Source organism: Erythrolamprus reginae, chromosome 1, assembly GCF_031021105.1.
Source record: "Erythrolamprus reginae isolate rEryReg1 chromosome 1, rEryReg1.hap1, whole genome shotgun sequence".
Taxonomy (NCBI): Eukaryota; Metazoa; Chordata; class Lepidosauria; order Squamata; family Dipsadidae; genus Erythrolamprus; species Erythrolamprus reginae.
In genome coordinates, this window is record NC_091950.1 from 363929048 (window position 1) to 363946456 (window position 17409).

The 17409-nt window shown below is 42.4% G+C and overlaps 1 protein-coding gene across 2 annotated transcripts in view; it reads right to left on the bottom strand.

Annotated features, from left to right (window-relative positions):
* The window catches only part of KCNK2 (potassium two pore domain channel subfamily K member 2), a 92041-nt gene extending 75658 nt beyond the window's left edge, over nt 1–16383 (bottom strand). The window contains exons 1-2 of one of the 2 annotated variants that reach the window (XM_070741172.1): nt 15892–16383; nt 12725–13035 (exon numbers count right to left, since the gene is read on the bottom strand). In XM_070741172.1, the coding sequence (XP_070597273.1) occupies nt 12725–13035; nt 15892 (312 nt within the window). In that variant the 5' untranslated portion in view covers nt 15893–16383. The remainder of the gene's footprint in view (nt 1–12724; nt 13036–15891) is intronic. The other variant, XM_070741163.1, reaches the window with a different exon arrangement.
* Nucleotides 16384–17409: the final 1026 nt, after the last annotated feature.

Consider the following 17409-nt stretch of genomic DNA (forward strand, 5'->3'; position numbering starts at 1 on the left):
AAATGTGTTATGTCATTGTCACAAGAAAATGCATCCAGACTCACCACAAATAACAGCTGTGTACTACGTATAATAGAATTGCTACCTGGAAGGGTTATTATTATTTCTAATTAGTTGTTCAACCCAGCCATATGGTTGATTCATCTACCATATGCCATTCCTAAGTCTGGATGCATGGAGAGGGTTAGGGAAAGTAATAGTGAACTACCCTGTAAAAACCCTCACCAGAATACTTTATGGTAATAACTCAACATGATTCAGACATGGATAACAACAGTGAACCTTCCAGGCTGGATGGTAGCCTGAAAGCTAAAAGCAAAGGCTAGCTTTTAGTAGTCATGGACTTTATGACATGGTTGGAAGAAACTTTTAAGGAAGCCCAACAATTGATAGTGCCCATGATGAAAGAGTTTCACCTTTGGGAAACTCTAAATTGCAGAAAAAGAAATGATTAGAGGGGATATAAATATCCTTCGTGGCAATGAGTTTTACTAGACAGGCAATGGTCAATTCAAATCAGTGATCATGTGATCAAAATTGAGATGTTTGGCAACTGGCTCATATTTAGGATTAATGATCACCTTTTGTAATCTACAAAGTCAATGGGAAGCCAAATTCACTTAACAACCAAGTAATTAACTTCACAATTGCAGTGATTCACTTAACAAATGTGGCAAGGAAAGTCGTAAAAATGGAGCAAAAGCAGAGATAGGTTACTACCAATTCCAACAGGTCAACTAGAACCGGTTGTTAACTTTCTATGCAGTTGGGGGAATAAGAATCCATTTATTGCCGTTGCTTAAATGGTAGATCAGTTTTCAATAGGGATATAGTTTGGAATAAAAATAACATTATGAGTAAAACATTAATTTTAATCACACAAATTCTACCTGGAATGACCATGCTTTCAATATCAGCATATCTTTTTTTAACTCTGTTCTATACCGTAACATACTGTATATCAACTTGATTTCATGAAGAAAATTCTCAACAAAGGCTTCCAGAACTTTAAACAAGAATGAGCAGTTCAGCTTATTAAAAGTTTTCTCAACATCTAAAACTTATTAAGGCTTGTTTTTCATTATGTTGTTATAAATATTACATTATTACATCCACTATAGTTCTCACATTGTCTTTTAATTGTCTTTTAGGTAGAAATCCACATTGATCTTTCTGAACAAACTCTTGTAAAAAAAAATTAGTCGGCCTGTTAAAATTAATGTAAAACTTTGTAATCCTTCAATAAATAAATTGGTCTGCATTTTTTAATAGAAGTTAAATCTTCTCCTGCCTTTGATAAGAATACAATATTGACTTTTTTTCCAAGATGTTGGCATTACATCTCCCTGTAAAATAGAATTCATTGTTTCTGAAGTGGTTGCAAAAGTTGATCTTCAAAACTGGTAGTCCATCCAAACCTTCCACTTTTAATATTTTTATCATCATCATGATGTCATGTGCAGAGCACATTGGGTAGCAAGTGTTTTACTATAGTTTTCATCATTTGCAGCATCTTCAATATCATCCCAAGGGAAATTCATTATCTTAAAATCTTTTAAGTGTTTGGAACCAAGTTTTCAGAGGCATGCTAGGTTTCCTCTTTCCTCCATGAAGCATCCAACATAGTGCCATTCTGGGATGCCAGTCTTTAGGTGTATGTAAGATATGGCCAACAAATTGCTTTCGACATTCATTCAGAGTTCTTGATAAGTGTTCTAAATCTGACCTTTATAGCACTTCTTTGTTAGTGATGTGGTTGTGATATGAGATGTATTGAGGATTCCTCTTTACATCATTTTTGGAAAATATTTAACCATTTAATCATCTTATTTTATTTATTTATTTATTTATTTATTTTATTTATTTATTTTTGTTTTTTTGTTTATTATTTAGATTTCTAGGCTGCTCTTCTCCTGTGGACTCAGGGCAGCTTATAAAGTAAAATATTTCACAAACATACCAACTGTATATTGCAGTTGGTACAACCTTCTTGAAGAGTTTTATTTTTATGGTAATATTTATAGCCGCTCCGAGTCTATGGAGAGGGGCGGCATACAAATCTAATTATTTATTTATTATTATTATTATTATTATTATTATTATTATTATTATTATTATTATTATTATTCAATCATTATTATCAAATTTGGTGCATGCATTGAAACACAGACACTGCCATTCCAATTTGATACTTAATATCCTTATCTGTAACTCCATCGATAGATATAATGCTGTCAAGATAAGTAAATACTTGGATTTTTTTCTAAAGCCTGGCCACAGATTGTTATAACCATATTATCCTAAGCACTTTCAACTTCCATGAACTTGGTCTTCTCAAAATTTATACGTGAGCCAATTTGTTGGCCTCATTATCTAAACTGATGACCATTTCTTGCAAGCCCCCCCCCCTTTGTTTCACCAAGCAGTATGATGTCATCTGCAAAATATTTTTACACCTTCCAAAATACTGTATCTGTTGTAGATACAAGACTATTCACAATTTTTCTCTGGGATTTTGAAAGTTTTGGTAAATTTTGTTTTTCTAAGTTATTCCCCAATTATTTCCTAAGGCAATATCTTGGGTTTTATACAAATTAGAATAGTAGTCAAGGTCAGTTTTTTATACATTTGCATTGTCCTTATCTTATTTTCAATATATTTTCATTCTATTTCCTTTCTCAGCCAACCATTTCTCAGATTTATTTGCAACTTCAGAATTCTTCTCATTCACATGTTTCAATTTTCTTTCAATTTCTCTCATAGTTAGCATAGATAATTGTTGTGGTAGAAATGTAATCTGATATGTAATAGTTGCATCAGTCATTATCTCTGTCTCCAAGAGTCCATCAGGACATACAGGACATATGTCCATCAGGACATATTTTGGTAATTTGCCTTGGTTAAATTTAATTTATTTATCTAAAGTTTTCTTAAGTTGTGGAGGACTGACTCCATTCCAGTCCTCCAGTCCCTCACGGTTCATCAGTTCTCATATAAAAACATAGTTAATTAATTCATGAGATTTTTTTTAAAAATGTTTGGAACATAAAGACTGACAATTATGCATTGAATCCTTTGCATTTCAACCTCAACTGCAACATATTTGTCATGTTCATACACAAACTACTCCATTGTTCTTTTTTAAACCTGTCATATAACTTCTTAACCCAGAGTTAGAAATGTTTGAGAATATTTGTTGCTTATAGTGGATTTAGGCCAAGCTTGCTGCTTGCCTCCTGGATGTTTCATTATCAAGCTAGGCAACATCTTCAGTGGGGTTTTGTGTAGGAATAATCTTGTCTTGGTAATCAAGTCTCCTAATCCAGTCTTGTGATTCAATCAGTCCTGGGACTCAACCAGTCACAGGACCATCCAACCATACAGGATCTATATTAACAATACACTTCACCACCACCACCCACCCCAAAAAACCCCAATGAAGATTTTACCTAGTTTGATAATGAAATGTCCAGGAGCCAAGCAGCAAGCTCAGAGCACAAACCTCTCTCCAAATTTTCACTAGGAGTCTTACAGATTAAATATTTTATACAAATATATAAGCAAATCTTAAAGCATCCCTACTTCCAAGGCAGATCAACTGGATATTTATGGTGTCTCTGTGACACGACAGGCACTTTCTTTTTACAGATACTAATGCCTGAGAGAAGTCACATCATACTAATTAATCACTAGCTTTCCTTTCAATGGTTATGGTGATAAAGTGCCTTGGAAAGTTAATATCCAAGACCTTGAACTAAGCACATCTATCACATTTATAACTCTTCTATTCCTAATTGTGTGTTTCTTAATAGTAGTTCAGCCACTTTCATCAGAAAGCTTTTCTGCATCATAACCTTAAACTCCTGGACTTCCATGAAAGAAAGTGACTGGAGGGGGAAGAGGTATCCTTGCAGAGAACACCATAAGCAGATGGAATTTGCCTACAATGAAAAGAAGCAGAGCAGTTAAGCTGGAAAGCATTATTTGAATCAAACAGGTAGACACTCTCAGTTCCTTGATAACATACAATCATTTTCCCATTCATTTTAAAGGACTATTAAGCATTCCAACCACGTCAACTCTGAGGAGTGTAAATTCCCCCAACTTTCTTACCTTGGGAAAATAAATAAACAAGATAACTATAATGTTATCAGCAAGATAAGCAATATCAAAAATTTAAAAATGTAGATTACATATAACTATACTTAAATTGGAAGTCTAACCATACAGAACTACAGAATAACTTATGTAAACCAATAGTCACAACCCTGCCTCCAAAACATAAGGAAAAATCAAACTTTACAGACATTCACAAAAGTACCTTTAGAATATATGGGTGGGTTTTATTTCAGATGATGGAGAAATTATGTCAACCCCCTGTAGATGACAATCTCAGGGTTTATACAGTGATACCTTGTCTTACAAACTTAATTGGTTCCGGGACAAGGTTCTTAAGGTGAAAAGTTTGTAAGACAAAACAATGTTTCCCATAGGAATCAATGGAAAAGCAATTAATGCATGCAAGGACAAAATTCACCCCTTTTGCCAGCCGAAGTGCCCATTTTTGCGCTGCTGGGATTCCCCTGAGGCTCCCCTCCATGGGAAACCCCACCTCCGGACCTCTGTGTTTTTGCAATGCTGCGATTTCACTGAGGCTACCCTCACTGGGAAACTCCGTCTCTGGACTTCCGTTGCAAGTGAAGAACCCATTTTTGCGCTGCTGGGACTCCCCTGCTGGGATTCCCCTGCAGCATCACAAAAACATGGAAATCCAGAGGTGGGGTTTCCCATGGAGGGGAGCCTCAGGGGAATCCCAGCAGTGCAAAAACGGGTGCTTCGCTGGCAACGGAAGTCCGGAGGCGGAGCATCCCAGCGGCAGTGGTGGGTTTGTAAGGTGAAAATAGTTTGTAAGAAGAGGCAAAAAAATCTTAAACCCGGGGTTTGTATCTCGAAAAGTTTGTATGACGAGGCGTTTGTAAGATGAGGTAATAATTGACAAACCATACTGTTTAATATATTATAATCCCAGATCCTTGGGAAGGGTTTGATAAGTGAATAAAAATGCCAAATCTAATCTAAATAATCTAAACATGTGGCTGACTATGCAATCAACCATAATAATAACATAACAATAATGTTGCAAATGCATCATTATTTGCAAGAAAAGAAGAGTATACGGAGAAGATCTGAAAGACAGTGAAGAAGATGCACTGAAACTAATATACCATGAAAGATTAGTGAGTATTGAAGAGACCAAACTGGCCTACAGGAAAGACCAACTGCAGAACAGAAAAGAGACATGGCAAGGCACAGTATTATATAGCCAGTGCATACAAAAAAACTAGTGGCCAAAGCAGATAACAAGACCTGGCAATGGCTAAGAGCAGGAGAGTTGAAGATGGGCTAATTTTGGCGGCATAAGACCAAGCTTTAAGAACACATCTATGCAAAATCAGAAGACAGCCACAGACAGCAAATGCCACTTCTGTAAAAAGTAAAAAAAAGTAAAAAAGTGTAGAGACAATGGACCACATAATTAGCCATTGCAAGAAGATAGCACAGACTGACTACAAAGACCTGACAAAGTAGCAACAATGATATTTTTCTTTTATATCTGCAAGAAATACCATTCTTTGCAAGCAAGAACTGGTGGGACCACAAAATAAATAAATGAATAGAAAATGAAGATGCTAAGCCTGGAAGTTAGAACACAAACAGACAAGCAACTGCCTCATAACACCGGCCAGTAAGGAGATGATATGAGGTGATACATGGTTGTCTTTGAGAGATGGATACTTCCCGTCTCCATTAAAAGAGGTGGTTGTATGGCCTCTTCTCAAGAAGTCTTCTCTGGATCCAGCTATTTTAAACAACTACTGTGTTGCTCCAGCTCCTGCGGTCCTAGATGAAGCCGATTATCAGTCTGATTTCAGGCCTGGTTACAGCACTGAAACTGGTTTGGTCACACTGATGGATGATCTCTGGCAGGCCTAAGATAGGGGATTTTCCTGTATCCTGGTGCTACTTGACCTCTCAGCGGCTTTCAATACCATCAACCATGCTATCCTTCTGTGCTAACTGGAGGGGCTTGGAGTGGGCGGCATCGTTCTGTGGTGGTTCTCCACGTACCTCTCTGCTTGGCCACAATCAGTATTAGTGAGGGGACAGAGATTGTCTCCTAGGCTCCTTCTTTGTGGGGTGCCTCAGGAGTCAGTTCTCTCCCCCCTACTGTTTAATATCTACATGAAACCGTCAGCACGGGATGAGTTTCCATGAGTACGATGATGATACTCAGCTGTATGTTTCCACCCCATGCCAATTCAGTGAAGCAGTTGAAGTGATGTGTCGGTGCTTGTAGACTGTGAGGGTCTGGATGGACATCAACAAGCTAAAGCTCAAACCTGACAAGACTGACTGGCTGTGGGTTTTGCCTCCCAAGGACAATCCCATCTGTCTGTGCATCATTCTGGGGGGGGGGGATTTTGACCTCCTCAGAGCAGGTGCACAACTTAGGATCCTCCTAGATCCACAGCTGAGATTAGACCAACATCTCTCGCCTGTGGCTAGGGGGACTTTCACACAGTTTCGCCTGGTGTGCCAGTTGCGGACCTAATTGGACAGGGAGTCTGTTCTCACAGTCATTCATGCCCTCTTCACTTCAAGGCTCAACTACTGCAATGCACTCTACTTTGGGGCCACCCTTGAAAAATGTTTGGAGACTTTCAATTAGTCCAGCATGCAGCTGCGCGAACTGTGTTGGGTGAACCTAGGTACACCCATATCAGTCCAGCACTCTGCGAGCTGCACTGGTTGCTGATTGTTCTCCGAATGCAATTCAAGGTGTTGATTATTACCTATAAAGCCCTACATGGCATTGGACCAGATTATTTATGGGACCGTCTTCTTATTTTATTTATTTTATTTATTATTTAGATTTGTATGCCACCCCTCTCCGCAGACTCGGGGCGGCTCACAACAAAATAAAACAATTCATGACAAATCTAAATTATAGTTTAAAATATTTTAAAAACCCCATTTACTAAGCAAACATACATACAAACATACCATGCATAAATTGTATATGCCCGGGGGAGATGTCTCAGTTCCCCCATGCCTGACGACAAAGGTGGGTTTTAAGGAGCTTACGAAAGGCAAGGAGAGTAGGGGCAGTTCTAATCTCTGGGGGGAGTTGGTTCCAGAGAGTCGGGGCCGCCACAGAGAAGGCTCTTCCCCTGGGGCCCGCCAACCGACATTGTTTAGTTGACGGGACTCTGTGGGACCTAATCGGTCGCTGGGATTCGTGCGGCAGAAGGCGGTCTCAGAGATATTCTGGTCCAATGCCATGAAGGGCTGCTTCACATGACCCAACAACTGATTAGGTTGCACAGAGTCGGCTTTCTCCGGGTCCTGTAGGCCAAACAAGCTGACTGGCGGGTCTGTGGGGAAGAGCCTTCTCTATTGGAGCCCCACTCCTCTGGAACCAATTCCCTCCAGAGATTCGTAATGCCCCCACTCTCCACGCCTTCCGAAGAATATTAAAAAAACATCTATGTCGGCAGGCCTGGGACCGTGAGCAATAGTTTTTGCTCTGGCCAGTAGTGTGAATGAAGGTTGACCAACTTTTTTTTATACTGTTTTTTTAAATTTCTCTTAACTTTTTAATTGTTTTATACTATTGTTTATACTTTATCCTTGTAAGCCGCCCTGAGTCCATGAGAAGAGCAGCCTATAAATCTAACAAACAAACAAACAAACAAATACCCCAAACCTAATAAAGCAGGGGTCCCCAAACTTTTTACACAGGGGGCCAGTTCACTGTCCCTCAGACTGTTGGAGGGCCGGACTATAAAAAAAACTATGAACAAATCCCTATGCACACTGCACATACTTTATTTTAACATTAAAAAACAAAATGGGAATGTACTATTTAGAGGGGGGGAAGAAGTCTGAAATTCATACATGTTTATGTTTTGTTTTTAATTTTCTTTTGTTAACATCTGATTGGCTAAACAAGGTTTTCTTGGTTTATAGAAAAATGTATAAAATATTTATAGAAAAATATATAAAGAAGGAAGCACTTTGGCATAATGATTAATAAGTTGGAAATATAATTGGTGTTGTACTTCTTGAAGGAACATTAAGGAGGGAATTTAATTAAAAGAAAAGTATGTACCTGGATGACAACATTAGAAAAAAAACTTTTGCAACTTTTTTGATGATTGATATTAGTTACTGACAAAATACCGCATTTTATTGAGGGAAAATTAGATGGTACATTGTATTGGTTGAATGTATGTTGAGAAAAATTTAAAAAAATTTATATCCCCCCCCAAAAAGTCCTTCCTTCCTCCGCCCCCTCCATTCATTTCATTCTTCCTTCCTTCTTTGTTCCCTCCATTTCTTCTTCCTTCCTTTCTCCTTTCCTTCCTTCCTTTTCCTGCCATTTCTCCTTCTTTCCCTCCCTCCCTCCTTCCCACTTCTCTCTTCCCTCTCCCTTTTTCCCCTTCTTTCTCATTTGTTTTTTTCCCTTTCCCTCGTTCTTTCCCTCCATCATTTTCTCATTTTTCTCTCTCACATTCCCTCCCCCCTCACTTGTTTTCTCTCCTTCTCTCTCTTGCTTTCTTTCTCTCTCTCCTTTTCTTCTCTCTTCCTTCCTCTCTTCTTTCTTTTTCTGCCCTGCAACACGCCGCGGGGCAGTCGGCTGCAAGCAGAAGCTCCCAAGACAGTGGCACCGACGTCGGGTCGCAGTACATTGCTAGCGCTGGCCCGCTGGCTGGCCCAGGACGGAGGTGCCAGCCCTATGCCCAGCGCAGCGCCAGCAATGTACGGCGGCCTGCAACACATCAAGCCGCCGCCGCCGGTGCCTTGCAGCCAACCGCCCCACCGCCGCCTTATGACTACTGCTGTGCCCTCCCGCTTGACCCACGCTGCGCCACCTTCGTGGCTTGCCCTGCTGCCCCGCGCCCACCAGAGCTCCCGGTGCAGCCGAAGCGAGGGGTGGAGTAGGCGGCGGCGGCTGCTTCAGGCCCGCCCCCGAGCTGAGCTTCCTTCGAGGCAAAACTGCAAAGCTCACCTGCCGCCTCGAAGGAAGCCGAAGGAAGCTCAACTCAACGAGGACCGGCTGTTGGTCCCTTGAAGCTGCCACTGCCCACTGCAGAGATCCCTTCGCCCGAACGGAGGTGGCGGGCTCAAGGGACCAAGAGCCGGTCTTTCTCGGCACTGAATTGTTACAGCCTCTGAGTCCGCCTCCGGGTGAAGGGATCTCCTCGGGGAGAAAGGAAGGAAGCCAAAGGAAGCTCAGCTGAGGGAGGGCCGGCTGTTGGTCCCTTGAAGCTGCCACCACCACCAACGCCCACTGCGGAGATCCCTTCGCCCGAATGTAGGCGGCGGCGGGTTCAAGGGACCAACAGCCGGCCCTCCCTCAGCTGAGCTTCCTTTGGCTTCCTTCCTTTCTCCTCGAGGAGATTCCTTCGCCCGGAGGCGGACTCAGAGGCTGCAACAATTCAGTGCCGAGAAAGACCGGCTCTTGGTCCCTTGAGCCCGCCGTCGCCGCCTCCATTCGGGTGAAGGGATCTCTGCAGTGGGCAGCAGCAGCTTCAAGGGACCAACAGCCGGTCCTCGTTGAGCTTTGCCTCGAAGGAAGCCAAAGAAAGCTCAGCTCGAGGGCGGGCCTGAAGCAGCCGCCGCCGCCTACTCCGCCCCGCGCTTCGGCCGCGCTGGGGCCAAGTAAGCCGAGGCTAGGCCCGTTGCCCCCGGCTCCAAGCGCGGGGCCTGGGCAGTGGGCAAGCATCGGGAGGGCCTCCCCGTCGCCTGTCCGGGACGGTGTGGCCGTTAACAAGTTAGTGCGCGGGGGTCCTGATAAATTTTTTATTGCCCCCTCCAGACGCTCTTGCAGGGCTTCCAGGCTCCCTGCGGGGCAGCGAAGAAGCAAAAAAGCAGCACTCTCCCGCTCTCTCTCTCCCTCTCTTTCTTGCTTTATTTTTCTCTCTCACTCCCTTTCTATGTCTCCCCCTCTCTCTCTCCCTCTCCGCAGCAGACCCCCCCAACACCAAAAGTGCCCAAACGCGCGCAAACTTCACCGATGCAAAAAAAAAAAAAAAAAGCAGGAGGGACCAAGACCGTCTGCAGCTGAGTGTCTGGAGAGGAGGCAGAAAGCCAGGGGGCGGGGAGGAAAGCAATTGGCCAATTTCTTTCTCGCCTTTAGGGAGAGGAACTGTTGCTGCTCTGCCATAGGGTGCTTTCCTCCCCGCCCCCTGGCTTTCCTCTTCCTTGCCGCCGCCAGACGCTCAGCAGCAGAGTGGAGGGGAGATTCGGGAACTTAGTATATTATATGGTAAAATCTTGCACGCTGCTGCGGGCCGGGTAAATAGCCTCAGTGGGCCGCATCCGGCCCGCGGGCCGTAGTTTGGGGACCGCTGTAATAAAGTAATAAAGGTTTAAAAAAAAACACCTCTGGCTAACGGACATGGAAATACAGAAGAGAAAAATAGAAGTAGACTGACAATGGCAAAAGAAAGCAAAGATAGTACTGATAGTAATAGGTGTCTAGGTAACAATCCCAAATTATTTGGAGCACTACACGAATACCAACAGCACTGACAGAATCTCTATCATTCAATTTCAAAATGCAGCTTCACTTGGAACAGTTTGCATTATGCAATGGTATCTTTAACATCATCAAATAATATCTGATGATTATGGGTCTTTGAGAAAGACTTGACAGGTGGATCAAATGCCAAATACAGCCTAAACATCTGACTGACTCTTTCATCAACCCTAATAATATTAATGACAATGCCACATTTGAAAAAATTATTTATTGGAACATCTATAAAAAGCATCATGTGACAGTAGCAAAAAAATGGCAGAAAATATAGTTGAAACAGTGGTTAAAATTAGCAAATTAGAATATTGTAAGCTTTTCAAATACAAACAAAGTCTTGGCACATAGCACATCCAATTTAACTATGTTTTGGGGGAAAAGCATGGCTAATTGGTGGGGTAATGCGAGGATATAAGTATAATAGAAGACAAATAATCAGAAAGTATTACTAAGTATAAAGCTTTGTAAATCAAAGTTGAAAGATTATGGCAAATACGCTAGACAGGTGATGCTGTAGTGGATCCTGTGGTGACACAATAGGTGCCATACAAAAAAAAAAACCCCTTAGAAGATCTGAACAAGGACAAAATTTCAATCTGTCAATTAAAAATATTATTACTGTATATTTATTTTAAAATCAAATGTTATAATTTATGTCAGGAGGGTTGAGAAAATATTTACAGATCCTACATTGCATGGCTACAGTATTATTATTATTATTATTATTATTATTATTATCCTTCTCATTTTCTTTAATACTCTTTTACTGGTATCATTATTATAATAATTATCACCTTTGTTGCTCTGCATGTACACTGAGAGTTGTTGCACCAGAGACAAATTCCTTGTGTGTCTTTGCCAATAAAGCAGTGATGGCGAAACTTTTTTCCCTCAGGTGCCGAAAGAGCATGGGTGCATGTGCGAGTGCCCACACCCATAATTCAATGCATGGGGAGGGCAAAAACAGCTTTCCCCACCCCTCCAAAGGCCCTCTGGAGGCTGGAAATGGCCTGTTTCCCAACTTCTGGTGGGCCCAATAGGCTTGTGCTTTGCCCTCCCCAGGCTCCAAAGGCTTTCTTGGAGCCGGAGGAGGGTAAAAATGCCCTTCCCTACCCCCGGAGGCTCTCTGAAAGCCAAAAACACCCTCCCAGAGCCTCTGTGAGAGCCAAAAAATCAGCTGGCCAGCACACACATGCACGTTGGACTGAGCTAGGGCAATGGCTTGTGTGCCAACAGATATGGCTCCACATGCCACCTGTGGCACCCGTGCCATAGGTTTGCCATCACTGCAATAAAGTATTCCATTTTATTCTAAATGGTGCATTAGTAATGTACTAGGAACAAGGAATCTTTCTGGAATAGATTCTGAAATAATATTTATTTGTTCAATCATATAAGAAAAATTATCACTAAAGCAAAACTGATCTTGCTATGAATGAACAACTGAGCTCTTGTCCTCAATGTAGTACAGTTTCAAGCAGAATAAAGTAATCATATAATATAACAGTTCAGCAGAAACAGAGGACAAGTTTTTAAAAAACAAGAAAATTGTAAGTTTATATGATGAATCTAATCACAGCATGAGAACATGATGTAAACTTTTCAAGAATATTTTAAAATAACATACATGGGACTCTTAGTACTGTATAATGATTTCTCTGAGTCCTTGGAGAGGAGCGGCATACAAATCTAATAAATTATTATTAATTAATATATAATAGTCTAAGTAGCACTGAAGTAAAGAATTAATATAAATATCCAAATAGAAATTTAAAGGTTAAAACCAAAATCCTCTCACTTTTGCCCAGAAGTAATATTTTCTGTCTTGTTTTCCAAGTAAATCAGTTTGCAACAGACTCAAAATAACAGAAGTACAGTACACTGAATTACATCTGCCAATGAACAGCGATTTAGGAAACATAAGAGTAGCATTTAATGGAAAGATTATGTTGAATGCAAGCCTAGTTACCAAATTGGGATTAGCAATGCTTTTTATACATTTACAACATGAGTTAATTATTGTGCCAAATATCAGTTCTACCACATTGTAGCTGGAATAGGAACATCAACACTGTTTTATTTAAATATATGGTGAGAACACATTTAAGTATAGGAAATTACCTGAATTAGATCTTCAAGTTCGGTGTCATTCACACAGGCATGCTGTGACACAAACATTTGCTTCTGGATTACAATAGTTGTTCTCTGGCTTGTTTCATTTGGCTGCTCCAGGGCTTTGAATACAGTAGCTCCAATAATTAAATACAAAACCACCACTAGAAAAATGGTTGATACTGTCTTCCATTTCATCACATTAATGGTTGTATCACTTTCCTCCCGTGAAGCAAGTACAGTGGGCTTGGTAGAAAATGACAGCCGTGGCTTGGAGTTCTGAGTGGCAGATTTGGGGTCCAATAGGTCAGGTGCCGCCACTAATAAAAAGGGGTGGAAAAGAAACAGAACGTTAATTTTTAAAACACCTTCAGTGCTTATCTTGGTATTTTCCTTACTAGACGAGGGGGAAGAAAAGTTACTAATTGTTCTAATTTAAGTTAAGAGATGGTAGCCCTAGAAATGAATTCAACTTGTCTACCTGTTGAAGAACTTATTATGGATCAAGGGTTGCAACAATTTGTTGTGATGAAATCATTATGTTTTCTATTCCACTCTCTCATGAAATCTTATTACTAGATCTATTGCCCAAATATTATGCAAATTGGCGGCTGTAAATCTAATGATGTAATATTGGTTATTTGAAGATGTAATTTCCAATTAATATTTTATTAGATTATCACATTGCTTTCCAAATCCTGATCAATTGCCAATGATGATAAATATTAATTAAAACATATATTTTATGTATATATGCATGCACATTGTGTATGCATGCACCATACATCAGAAACTTCACGCATGATGTGCCTAACATTAATGTGCTAGTAATGCAACTCTATATTTTTTTCACGGAAATCCTTTAACTATTATTTATTAGAGTATCATCAGCTGGTATTATTAAGTGAAAGCTCTTTAAAGAAACTGGGCTGCAAAATTTCTGCCCATATCTGAGAATAAACAATGAATCAAACAATGCCAGAATTACATTTTTAGATAATTTGGTCCATAAGATGCTATTATAAAAGTCCTCCCTACCTCTTATTTGCTGCAGCCTATTGATGCATTGACACTGTTACTGATATAAGCACTGATTCATTGTCCCAACATTCCTTACCATTATTGCCAAAAACAATATGTCCAGTGAAGATATATATTACCTTTCAAGTCATTAAGATATTGGCAATATCCAATGTAGTCCTTCTTTCTCATTTAACTTTTTCTCTGAATGAACCTCATAGTTGAAGTAAATCCTACACCTAAAAATAGATATAGATTTCTGTCCCTCCTCGTCCATCCTCACTATTATGAAAGAAGGTAAGTTGTAAAGACCATAATGCATTATGGTCCATGTGCAAACTATGTTCTTCAGGATATGTTCTTTATAACTTTGCAGCATCTTCAAATATCAAAAGAGATATAGGAAGATAAGCTTGGAAGACAAAGATAATATGTAATAAGCATGGTTAACTTGAGCTTTCTCCTCCACAGTGAAGGACAGAAGGTGGGAGAAGCTGCAGATGAATGTTCTTTATGCCTTTACTGTACAATGACACCAAGCAGTTAATATTTCCCAAGTTCTACAAACCTAGGACAAGTGTCTCTATTGGTACAGAATTCCTATATTATAATGGCTCTGGAACAAGTTTTATCACAATAAGGTTCCTTATGCAATCCCCTTCTTCTGAGCCAAGAAATGCAATTTTACAACCATCTCCAACAGAAAGAGATAGGAAAGTAGTAATTCCTTTGATTTCAGAGGAGTAGCCCAGAGTCATTGATTTGAGGGCAGCAACTAAATGATGCTGCTTAAAGGCTTCCATATAAGATCCTTTTGGGCAGAGAATAGTAATGTCTTGCAGTTTAACCAAGCAATCTACCATATAATTAAATTGCAGTACTAGCAGTGAAGCCCCGTGGACTACCTGAGAATGCAACAACAAAAAAGATATTAAGCGGATAGTGGCTTATTCTGAGAATTGTGTGATGGGAAGAAAAGCAGGCAGAGGACTCAAAACTATCTTGTTATTTCATCCTCATTTGACACCTCAACTACTATTTTGATCTCCTGCCCCTGAGTGTGTTGTCACCCTGTTCCATCCATCTTCCCACCCCAAAATGGAGGCAATCCAAGGTTTAGTGCAACAAACCTTCCTCTATTCACCTGCACCTGCTGTTCTTTTTCCAACAGTGATTTATCATAGCGATAACAATAGCGCCCCCCTCTTGTTTCAGGGGCGATGTGCGCCCACAGAGTCCCAAGGAAATCTTGGCATCCCGGGTAAGTGCAGTTCCCCAAGTTGCCTTCATCCACTCCCCTTCAAGGAAGCTGCATACAGCTAAGCTAACAATGGGAATGGGATGGCAGCTGTAAAGTGCCTTCCTCCTGCACTGTTCTAATTGGTGCTACTGCACAGTTTCCTTTAGCTCATCGGAAGCTTTTCCACCCCAGCCAAGATTCAAGGGTCCATTTCACTCACAGGCAACACACACACAGAGACACACAGACACAAGCAAGGAATAAGCCTTCCCAATCCTGTGGATGCCTGGAAGAAAATTAACACCCCCCCCCCTCTTCCTTCTTCGTTTATTTTTTTAATTTTTAATAAGAAGCAACCAGTTTCCTCCAAAGAGATGCTCCTGAAATCAATCAACAGCGCCAGCGCACATCTTCCTTCTAGTCCCCAAGGATAGCAGGCGACCAGTTGGGAAAAGCCCCATCTTTTTTTATTATTATCATTCTTATTTTAATCACAATATCACCTCTCTTTTTTTTTTGCTTGAGCCTTCAAAATAGAAGCCTCCCTTCATCGCCCCCCCTTCTTTCCCCGTCACTCAAAAGCTTAAGCACCCCATGAACAAAGATGAAGTGTAACCCAGAGCTTTGGAGCCAAGGTGTTGCATGCAGCAGGAAGAACCCCGTGCAATAAGGATGGCGAGGCGGGGAGGGAGGGAGAGAAAGGCAAAGGGGGGAATGCGTTGGGCAAAACGGGTTCGCCTGCAACGAGGAAGGTAGGACCGTGGTGGGGGGGTCCGGGAAGGGGGGTCCTTTGCCCTAGAGCGAAGATGCATCGGCAAAAGCAAAGGAGCATGCAGCATGTTTTTTTTTCCTTCCAGGCAGCCGGATTTTTTTCCTTTTCCGAGCCAGCGAGACGCGCCATTGTACGAGTACTCACTTCTTATTTACAGACCCGGTGCCCTCTCCTCGCTTCACGGGCAGGCATTTTTTCAGGGCTCGGGGAGGCAGAGTTTGAGAGCGAAAGAGGTTTCGGGGAGGGGGGAGAGGTTGGGAGGACTGGGGAGAAAAGGGGAGGGGAGACGAGAGGACCAGAAAGCGCGTGGGACCAGAAAGGAACCACCGAGACAGACAGACAGAGAGAAGGAGGGAGAGGCGAAGCAGGGAAGGCTCGGGTGCTGAGAGGCTCGGATTCCACGCGCGCCCTCTCGCTGGGGTGTGTGTGTGTGAGCCGCGCTCGCCTAGTCGTGCGCGAATGTGCGCGCGTGTCTGCGTGTGGTCTCGTGCGTGCGTCTCGTGCGGTGTCTGGCCACCACTCGAGATGTGTATGTGTGGAACTCCCTCAGCACCGTTCCGCTTCTTCCGCCTCAGCCCCTCCCGGACACTCCCCGAGCTTTCTTAAGCGTGGTTCGCTCGCTCTATCGCTTACCCCCTCTCCCCCCCCCCCGGTGGCTGACTCCTGCTCTGAGAGACGCTCTCTCTCTCACCCCCCTCCCTCTCTCCCTGAGGCGCGTGGGGTCTCTCCGGCGGGCACGCGTTTTGGTTTGTAAAACGGAAGGGGACTTCTCCCTCAAGCTCCGCCCCCCTCGGCTCCTCGGAGCAGGTGACCGCGTCGCTGCTGCTTGGCCGCGTCTCTTCATTCCCCTCACCCACCCCGCCCGCTCCCCTCCGCCGGTGCGTGACGCGGCTTGCCCCTTCCGAATAATAGGCGGGCGCCGGAGCAGGTTCGGCCGACCTCCGTCTGCAGCTCTTCCTTCCACGCGCGCGCGGGGGGTGGTGGGTTCTCCTGAGGAGCTGGGCAGCCGCTTGAATCCAGTTCCCGGCCGAACTCTTGCCTGCCGTTCCCCCGCTTTTCCCGAATTGCTCTCCGCGGCGTCGTTGTGCTTCCACGTGGTGACAGGTTCCGTAGCCCGCCAACTCACCCGGCGAAGTCAAGAGGAGCGCCTGGAGCCTGACAAAAGGACGGCGGGCTCCAAATTGTGTGAAGGGGAGGAAAGGCGAAGGGCGCAGGCAAATGGCCCGCGGTGAAGCGACCCGCAGGATCTTGACTCGCGGACAAGTGTTACTTACGAAGCAATGGCTGCCCAGATGGTCGAGCCCTCCTTTGCCACAGAATGAATGAGGAATGCGGCCAGTTACTGCTTTAAAGGGGTGGGGGAACAACTGACGGAGAGTGGTGGATGGACCCCCCCTTTGCTTTCCGCCAAAAGCAATCGCTCTTTTTAAAAAAAAAAAATAATATTTATTAATTATTTACATTAAGAAAAAATATATAAACACCACAAAACAAACAAAAAACAAGCAAAATATGACATATATAAACTTAGATATTGTCTTTCATAGTTACAATTATATATCAAGTCTTAAACACTCAACAGTTTACACGAGGTTGCTACAGCTTTTTTAAATTTTATTTTTATTTTATCAGCCTACTAGTTCTACATTGATATGTTATATG